Genomic DNA, 10414 nt, shown 5'->3' with positions numbered 1-10414 from the left:
GTAGTACCTTGAGATAATGTTGTAATTTCTTTATGCAGATTAAACGACCTTGAATCATCTACCTTATTAAACCTCTCAGATAAATCTTCCCAAACTACTTAGGCACAAGATGCATACATAATCCCTCCGAGAAGATTTTTAGACACAGAATTAATAATCCACGACATTACAATTGCATTTACTCTCTCCCAGTGATTCCACAGAATTTCTGGAAATTTTTCTTTCTTACATGAACCATCAATTAGTCCTAACTTAGTTCTTCCTAGTAACGCAACACGCATAGATCGATTCCAGATTGAGTAGTTCTCAATACCTGTGAGTTGAAATGAGATGATTTGAATACCGCTCACATCGGCCGGAGACAAGAAAAGAGGATGATTATAGTCGACTCCAACTGGTTGATTTCCAGTTCCAATAGTCGAGTTTCCAACTCCGAAATTCAATTGATCCCTTGCATGTTGAAGAACAGATCCATGACCTAAACCTTGTCCGTTCTCCATTGATAAGAATTCACAAAATTTTCGAATTGTTTTTTTTTTATAAATGTAAACGATCGATAATATGAGCTAGAATCTCAAGCTCTAAAGCTCTGAACCATGAAATTGATAAACAATTTCTAGGTTATGAACCCTAGAATTCAGATGAAGAAGATGAAGAATGAATAGAAGAAAGCTAGAGAGAAGTTAGAGAGAGAAGCAGTGGAGAAGATAATGAAATCATACTTTTTTCATTAATTCAAAAAATCGTGTAATGACAATAAATATAGTTAGGTTATTAAATAATAGTCTTACTTAACTAATTGAACTCTTAACTAACTAACGGACACCTAACTACTGGTAATTAGGAAGACTGAAAAGACTAAAATGCCCTTACACTTTAACACTTATGTTACCCCTTTCTCAACATGGACAAAACTAAATAATTTTTTGCTTAGAACTTATATTTGTACTATAATTTTTATAAATATGTATAAGTATTTAATTACGAACCTAATACTAAATGAGTCATGGGTTCAATGCCATTATAATAGAATTCGTCACGTCTGCCCACTCCTTTGTAGTAATTCATTTCAATGCAAAGGGACGATGTTGTTGAAATACACTTTGATGATATCGAAGACTGATATCATCAAAGTCAACTATTGGTTAAACTTATGAACTCGCCAATTTTTCAATTTACCAACTTTCGACAAATAAAGTCAAACTTTTCTAGGGACATCCAAAATCAAATTCGAACATACGCTCAAGTCGAAAATCACCAGGCAAACCTATTGAAACCATTGAACCCTGATTTCGAGATCGTTTACTCAAATTTAAACCTTGCTCAGTTCCCACCCCTAACTTGCACTATTAAGTGACTATGTGAATCTTCTGGACTTTGTTGGAGAAACTTGAAAAGGGAGGCATAAAAAGTTTTGAAAACCCAATAAACATGTAAAGATTATACCTTCACCAGTTGATCCACTTCTTTTTATATGTTATCTTTTGCCGACCCAGGAATTTCTTTCTACGGCTTCTACTACCTACATTGCTCTATGCATGCCAAGTGTGAACCCTCTTAACCCAATATTATGCTTATGAACTACAATGTTATCTCTTGTACAGTCTGTTTTGGATGTTCTGTACTAAAATTTGGTTTTCAAGGGAATGAGGCTGAAAGAAAGCGGACCCAATTAGAATGGAATAGCTAGCAAAATGTTAACGAGGGTTAAATAGGAAGTGAGTAAGAAAGTTATACATGCTAGCAAAGACCATACTTAGAAGAATCAAGAAAGGTTGTCAAACATTAATTGAGTTGTGAGTCGTGATAGACTAATCTAGGGTGGCAAATGAGCGGATTGAGCTAAATTTGATGGGTCAAGATGAGTTATGTTAATAAATGGGTCATTGCTCAACCCAGTCCAAAGTGTACTTGGCTTTGAATGTTCTAGATAAGTTGGGTTGAGATCTCTTTGTTTCGGGTGAGTTTCATGGGTTGTATTTGGGCTGCTTAATGGGTCAGAATGGACTATAAAATAATGGGGAGAAATTCAAAAATAACCAGATTTATAAGTGGTCGTTCAAAAATAGCACAGTTTCAAAAGTAATCGAAATTTAGCCACTTTTCATGTAAAGATAAATCTGAACGAAAACACTGTTCAAAATCCGGAAAAATACTCCAGTCTAATATACTGGAGTTCCAGTATAATATACCGGTCCAGCATAATATACTGGAGTTTGGAGCATCGGTGTGCTCCAGTCTCCAGTATATTATACTGGAGCCAGTAAAGTATACCGGTCCAGCATGATATGCTGGAAGTTCATACACAGGTGCACCAAACTCCAGTATATTATGCTGGACTGGTCTCTATTGCAGCAAAATAGTGGCTATTTTTCATTGACTTGGTAAATGCTGGCTATTTTTGAACCAGTCCGAAAACTGGCTAGACCGTGCTATTTTACCAAAATAATGGATTAAATTGGGCTTAGCCCAAATTGACCCATTAGCTAAAATGTTTGTAGCCCCACCCATTAATTTCTGGACGAGTTGGACCGGTTCAATGGGTTTGTGGTCAAGTTGACACCCCTGTACTAGTCTCTGTTGCCTGGATTCTGTTCATGAGCTAAAGAGAAAACACAATTACACAATTACAAATTAGTTGAAAAAGAATTGTTTATCTCACTCCTGGACAATTTCCTCAGCTGTTTGCTCTTGGTATTACTTCCATATCCTTTGATATAAATGACACCGGACGATAGAAGAGTAAAAACAGAAATTACAAAAAGAAATACTAACATAAATGGTTTTTACTTCTGGAAGTTCTAGAAAGTGAAAATTAGTTCAAAAAAGAATTGTTTATAATGCATAAGACAGGATCATCGACTTTTTGTGGTTTTTATGCTAATATTTTATTCATCTTTAGTAGAGTGAAATGGGTCAGATTAGAGCAGAATGGATGTACAGGTTCATATAGCCGGGCCTTGGGTAAAAGTCTAGCCACTTTTATGATTGATGTTTAAAACTCAGCTACCGTTTCATAATTGTTTGAAGTTTAGCCACTTTTTAATAAGGAAATAAAAGTTTGATAAAATTATCCCTAGCTAAAACACTGAAAAATACTTTCTGGAACTCTGGTGTTATCTTGCTTCTAACCTTCCTTCAGGTAATCATTAGTTCTCCTCGTTCTCTCACTTAAGCTCGCTGCTTTATGAAGTCATTTAAGTTAACTTAGGATTACCATCTGGCAGTATCTGTTGTCTATGAATACGTTAGCGTCTCGAATAACTTCAAAGTTGCTTGACAGTTAAGTCTGATTCCTTCCTCTTTTAACTCTTTCCTATGTAGCTCCAAGGTTATGATATCAAGGAAATAATACAAGCAACTTGAGCGGGCCATGGTAATTCTCCGAATAAGGCCAGTTACATAATCAGTCGTCTTCATTAGCTTGTTCATAGTTGATGAAAATGGGAAGAAATCTGATTATATTTTCTGTAATTTAGGACAAATGAGAACTGGAGCTTGTATGTAATGGAACAAGTTATTATTTTTTGTCCAATGCCGAGTTGCTTAGTTTATTGGAAGAGCTACTAATGCTCTTTCTTCATGAAAAGCAGGGGAAGAATCCAACAAGGAAGCCCTCTGTTAATTTCTCAATAATAATCTAATATATAGGTTTTGAGTGCACATTTTTCTTTAATTTATCCCTGTGTACAAGTTAGTCGGGATCAGTTATATGAATGAATCTTCGATATCCATTTCACTTCATTTGTACATGTTTCATTCCAATACTCAATAATATGGGAATTCTCTTCAATATCTGGAGGCATTCAGGGTTCGTTTGGTATAAGGGATAAGAAATAATTAATCGCAAAACTAAATTTAAGAAAAGTTTATCCCGTGTTTGATTGTTAGAAAATTGCGGTATAATTAATCCTGGAATTGTAGTATTTTTTTATCCCCATGAAAAGGTGGAATAACAATCCCGGGATAGTTAATCCTGAGATAACTATTTTTCAACCAAACGACCCCTCAAATATCTAATTAGACTTAAAAAGGATACTCAATGATGGTGTTCTCTTGGGAAAATTATTTAAGAAATATCAATCTGGATACAAAGTATAACAGATCGGTGGTGAATCCAAAACAGAACATTGTTCAACTTCAGTATACAAAAAAACATTTATAGTATCGTAGTAATGAACAAAACAAAAGAAGAAAATGACACGGCTTCATTGTTTGGGTCCATGCAGTCAGCAAATACGGATTAATGTCTACATAAGCTTTCACTTCCTGAAATTCAACAGTATAAGAATAGTTAAGATTGCATCTCACAAAATTTTACCGTTTTGATATTTGTCGCTTAAAGTGATGATTGGGGGTCAAAATAACGTTGATGTGTTCTGCAAAATATAAAATTGGTGTTTCAGCGATAGATTTTAAATCATATAACATGGGTAATATAGGTTGGGGGTGGTGAAATGTCATGCCACATGGTGTCCACCTCATTAAAAGGTCGATGGCACGTGGGAATGGATTTCCACGTTGGACAACCCTTACGGATGAGGGGAATATTTGAGCTACTTTGCCAACGTTGGGGGTGTTTTGTACGAAAAGTATAACTGCAAGTAAACTTGATCGTTTTCACATACTAGTAGAGAGACAAGTTTGACCTTTTTACTTAAAATAACTAGAGAAGTAGATCTACATCTAGTTCAAAATTATGATAGGAATTTATAACTGTTGTTTATCTAATTTATAGTGATCAACCCTTTCAAACAAGGATCCGATCCAAATGTGCTTCTCTCTTAGCTAGACTCCCCTCTGATATATATGGTAGTTTCACTCCCTCTCACGATTATTGCAGTTTTATTTCCCTAAAACATGGTTTAAGACAACAAATTTTACCTATATCCTCTAGTTTACATTGAAAAACAATGTACCACCAACTAATAACTTTTTTTTCCCCATGAATTAGTGAGAGAATAAAAAGGCGAAATGCTTACAAGAACTCCAGGCTATGCAATGAAATATGATGCATGGATTCATATATATTCAACGTCTTGTCCTATATTTGACAAAAAAAAAGGTGCAAAATGAGCATAGCAGTTAAAATAAAGCAGAACTTGTTGGCACAAATAATGGAGATAATTTGTATGGAGCAAATGATTTGAAGAACAAAGCAAATCCAGAGAAGCTACAGAGTTGTCTTCGACATAAACAAAGTAAAGAAGTTAAGATATTAGTCTTCAGACATTTTGGACCAAAGAGCTACACGTGGACATGGGCGGATGTATAGGTAAGATGACGGGGCACGTGAGACCATGGTCTCTCGGCAAAATTAAATATTTTATGTATATATTTTTTAAAATTGGTATGATATTAATTGTTGGCACCCATAATCCAAGAAGGTTGAATGGGGCACTTAGTTGAAGGTTGAATTATTCATCTAGATGAATAGGGATCAATTCCACTTAATACATTTTTTCTTTTTTTTTTTAGTTGTGCACCCATGTACTAAAAATCCTAGATCCGCCTCAGCACGTGACGTGGAGACCTAATTAGCATTGGATTATTGTGTTGATTTCATCACAGACATTGATCTCTATTGACCTGGCAACATCTGGACCGTTGGATCAGCTTCTAGAAACTACAGATGTGTAACAAGAATTCGATACAAATTTTGTTTGTTCTTTATTTTTAGCTAATAGGAAATATGACAGTTGGATAAGTTGGTTACAATAGATTCTCTTACATTTTGTATAAATATTGTACAGTGCTGAATGAAATACACACAGAAAATTTCATAATCTTCATCACTTTCTTCATGGTATCAGAGAAGTGACGTTCTTGTGCACTACTCAACCTCGTTTTCTTCTTCCACCATGGTTACTGATACTTCTTCTACAAGGAAATCTACTGAAGTCACATCAGTGGATCCCAATACCACAGTCATGGATTCCAGTCACCCATATTATCTTCATTCCTCTGACTTTCCAGGGATGAATCTTGTGAATTTCACCTTTGATGGCAGAGGTTATGGACGCTACCTAGGTCAGTCCTCATCGCTCTATCAGTCAAAAATAAGGTTGACTTTATTGATGGATCTTGCTCCCCTCCATCTCCTGATTCACCAGACTTCAAACTTTGGAGCAGATGCAACAACATGATTTTATCTTGGCTCCTCAACTCCCTCTCCAAAGAGATTGCAGACAGTGTTATCTACTCATGGATAGCCAAAGATCCGTGGACTGATTTGGAAGATCGCTTTGGGCAGTCCAACGGAGCAAAGTTGTATCACCTGTAAAAGGAGCTCAATGACTTAGTACAGGGGTTTAATGACATAACAGGATATTTCACAAAGGTGAAAAGTCTTTGGGATGAACTAGATACTCTCAATGCAAATATAAGCCGTGGATGTGACTGTACTTGTGGAGGTAAGGCCAAAGTCTCTAAGTCATTTCAAGATAAAAGACTCATTCAATTTCTTATGGGATTGAATGATTCTTATGTTGTTGTTAGAGGAAACATTCTAATGATTTCACCTCTACCTAGTGTTAATCATGCTTATTCATTGTTAATTCAAGATGAAAAACAAAGGAAAATCTATGTTAACAATCAATTCCCTGGTGATTCATCTTCTTTTATGGCTGCTAATCAGTTTAGTGGTTCTCAAAAATTTGGAAACTCTGATTCTAGAGGTGGAAAAGGCAGGGGAGATTACAAGAAAAATAATCAGATTTGTTCCTACTATAAGAAATTTGGACATACTGTGGATAAGTGCTACATGATTATAGGTTTTCCTGCTGATTTTAAGTACAATCAGTTCATGGTTTTAACACTGATTCTGGAATGAATGTCCAGCACCAGTTATCACAAGACTAATTCACTCAACTCATTCAGTTACTTCAAGATGTGAAAGGACGACAACATGGTTCTTCTTCCGAGGTTGCTGCTAATTCTGTTGCCTGTGCTGGTATAAATAATCCTATTTTATACTACATGTCTTGCATACACAACTCTATCTCATGTTGCACTCACATTAAGTCTAATTCCTGGATTCTAGACTCGGGTGCTACTGAACATATGGCTTTTGCCATCACTATTTTTTTCTCAGATCATCCCTCTTCCTATACCCTTAACAGTAAATCTACCTAATTCACAAAAGGTAAAGGCAACTCATAAGGGAAATGTTTCAAGTATTCCCAATCTGATCCTTAGGAATGTGCTTTTAATCCTAGATTTCAATTTCAATATTCTATCAATTCAAAGATTGTGCCCACAATGTCACTATTTACTAATGTTCTCTTCTACTCATTATATTTTGCAGGCCCCTTACCTGAAGAGGCCTCTGGTTCTTGGTGATTTGCAGGGTGGTCTTTATCTACTTCAGCCTTCTAGAGATTTGTCTAGGATCTTCTCTTCGAATAATGTTACTCTTTCAGTTTGTAATCAACACTCTACTAATTTGCCTAAGTCTAAGAAAAATGTTGATGTTTCAGTTTGTAATCAACATTCTAGTTTATTTCCTGTTACTAGTTCAGTTTATGCAGCGGTAAACTCTAAAGTTGATGTAATGTTGTTGTGCACTTGGTTGGGCCATCTTCCTTTTTAAGCTATGAGAAATATCAAGTCTATTTTACAAATTCTCATTGTGATATTAATGTTCCTTGTGAAGTTTTCCCTTTAGCAAGACAAGCCAAATTACCTTTCCCATCAAGTTCAATCACTACCAGTTCGATATTTGAATTAATTCACATTAACACTTGGGGACCTTATAAAACCCCTACTTATGATGGATACAAGTATTTTCTTACTATTGTAGATGATTATAGTAGGGGTACTTGGACCTATCTTTTGGCGACAAAAAGTAATGCATTCACCATACTTAAATCTTTCCTAAGAATGATTGAAAGACAATTTTCCACAAAAGTCAAGTCCATCAGATCTGATAATGCTCTAGAATTAGGTACAAGTGATCTTACTTCTGATTTTTCAAGTCACAAGAAATTATCCATCAAACTACTTGTGTAAATACTCCACAACAAAATGGGATTGTATAGCGAAAACATAGGCATATTCTTGAAGTCTGTAGGGCATTGTAGCATTAATCTAAGGTTTCAGTTTCCTTTTGGGGGGATTTCCTACTAACTGCTAATTTTTTAATCAACATACTACATTCTAGGTGCTGAAATTCAAAACATCTTATCACATCCTTCACAAGAAGCCACCTTCTTATGAAAAAGTCAAAAAATTTGGTTGCCTATGTTATGTTTCTACTCTGTCTGAACATAGAAACAAGTTGGAGCCTAGAGCAACAAAATTTATCTTCCTGGGATATCCAAATGGAAAAAAAGGGTTACAAGGTCATGAATCTATAATCTAGAAAAGTTTTTATGTCTAAGGATGTTGTTTTTCATGAAAACATTTACCATTTCTCTTCTGTCACCTCTACTGAGCATATCTTTCCAAGTTCAACTGTTCCTCATATGACTTTTATTACCTCTAGTGAGCCTATTGTCTCTAATCCCACAGATGAAAATTCTGCACCAGCAGAAACTCTCATCTCTACTACATTTCTCAATTCTCCTACTTCCCTTGCCTCTACCCAATCACCTATCTTGCATGTTTCTACTCCACCACCTCTTTCTTCTATATCTTCTTCCAGACCACACACTCATTATATTTCTCCTATTCCTATTCTCTTCTCCTTATACACCTCAGTTGAAGAGATCAACGAGGGAACACCATCAACCAATTCATCTTATAGACTATGTGTGCAATGTAGTGTACCTCATCAACCTCACTTTATCTTGTTTCATTCCACCAGTTCATCCATCCATCTATCCCTTTTCATCACTTTCCCACACCAACCAGCAATTATTAAATTCTATATCCCATATTTCAGAACCACTAAGTTATATACATGCAGCACTGCATCCAGGATGGCAGCAGGCCATGACAGATGAGTTTGAAGCCCTAATCTCCAATCAAACATGGGAAGTTGTTAAGCTTCCAGTAGGTAAGAAAGCTTTGCCATGTAAATGGGTGTATAAAGTAAAACATAAATCAGACGGAAGTGTGGAAAGATTGAAAGCTAGACTTGTAGTTAGAGGAGATACTCAAAGGGAAATGAGACTTTTTCACCAGTGGTTAAAATTACTACAATTAGGTGTATTCTTGCAGTAGCAGTGAAGAAGAACTAGGAAATTTACCAATTAGATGTGAATAACTCTTTCTTACATGGAAACCTACAAGAAGAGGCCTGTATGAAGTTTCCTCTAGGGATGCAGCTCCCTAATTCTAATCTAGTGTGCAAATTGCGCAAATCCTTATATGGTTTAAAGCAGGCATCATGTCAGTGGTATGCAAGATTAACCGATGCCCTCAATTTCAAGGGATACACATCTTCCCTAAACGACTATTCTCTATTTTTTAAGAAAATGGATGATTCAATTTATCGCGGTTTATGTCGATGATATCTTGTTGACTGGGAATGACTCTGCTAAACTCAGTAATCTTAAAGCTTTTTTTGGACATAGAGTTTAATATCAAGGACCTTGGAGATGCTCATTATTTTTTGGGGATGGAAGTTATCAGAGAATCACATGGACTTATATTAAGCCAGAGAAAGTTTACCTTGGATTTGCTTGTGCAATTTGATTGCATAGACTCTCCAGTTGTCTCATCTCCCCTTGATCCATCCCATAAGCTCCGAGCACATGAAGGGGAATTGCTCTCTGATCTAACTGTTTTTCTTCGTGTAATGGGGAAATTGAACTTTCTCACCCATACTCTACCAGACTTCGCTTTCCCAGTCCAACATCTAAGCCAGTATATGCAGACTCCACGATTTCCTCATTTCCTTACAGGGCTTCGTGTAGTACGATATCTAAGATCCGCTCCTGCACAAGGGATCTTCTTCTCCTCCAGTCCTTCTTTCAAGCTTTTTGCTTTTTGTGACTCCGACTTGGCTTCTTGCCCCATTTCACGTCACTCAGTAAGTGGCTATTTCATTAGCCTAGGCGGATCCCTGATTTCCTAGAAATCCAAAAAACAAACTTCATTTTCTTTGTCATCAGCCGAACCTGAATACAGATCAATGCGTCGTGTTGTAGCTGAACTCACATAGATGGTTTGTCTTCTTGAAGACATCTCTGTAAGCCCAACTCTTCCTATCCCAGTCCATTCCGACAGTCAATCAGCGATTCACATAGCTAAAAATCCCGTCTTTCACGAGCGTACTAAACATGTCGAGCTTGATTGCCATTTTGTACGGCAACAATACCTCTCTGGCTTGATTTCCCTCTATTTTGTTCCTTCTTCCTCCCAAATCGCCGATCTGTTCACAAAACCCCTTTCCGGGCCTTCTCATTCTTTGAATCTTCGCAAGTTGGGCGTCTCTCCTCTCCTCTCCTCTCCTCTCCTCTCCAACTTG

The 10414-nt window shown here is 36.4% G+C and overlaps 1 protein-coding gene across 1 annotated transcript; it reads left to right on the top strand.

Annotated features, from left to right (window-relative positions):
• The first annotated feature begins 5861 nt into the window (after window positions 1-5861).
• LOC109236913 lies at window positions 5862-6832 on the top strand. The gene is made up of 3 exons (XM_019403150.1): window positions 5862-6030; window positions 6114-6279; window positions 6499-6832. The coding sequence occupies exons 1-3, from the start codon at window positions 5862-5864 to the stop codon at window positions 6830-6832; spliced, it is 669 nt and encodes a 222-aa protein (XP_019258695.1).
• Window positions 6833-10414: the final 3582 nt, after the last annotated feature.

This window comes from Nicotiana attenuata, unplaced genomic scaffold (assembly GCF_001879085.1).
Source record: "Nicotiana attenuata strain UT unplaced genomic scaffold, NIATTr2, whole genome shotgun sequence".
In the NCBI taxonomy this organism is placed as follows: Eukaryota; Viridiplantae; Streptophyta; class Magnoliopsida; order Solanales; family Solanaceae; genus Nicotiana; species Nicotiana attenuata.
Note: the sequence above shows the minus strand (reverse complement) of the source record. Positions and strands in the feature narration are given on the sequence as shown.

Bases quoted from the DNA above. Each gene is read 5' to 3' on its own strand.
- LOC109236913 (XM_019403150.1), top strand. From the start codon at position 5,862: ATGGTTACTGATACTTCTTCTACAAGGAAATCTACTGAAGTCACATCA. The intron at 6,031-6,113 runs GTCAGTCCTCAT...CTGATTCACCAG, and splicing joins AGGTTATGGACGCTACCTAG to ACTTCAAACTTTGGAGCAGA. The intron at 6,280-6,498 runs GTAAAAGGAGCT...TGTTGTTGTTAG, and splicing joins GGAGCAAAGTTGTATCACCT to AGGAAACATTCTAATGATTT.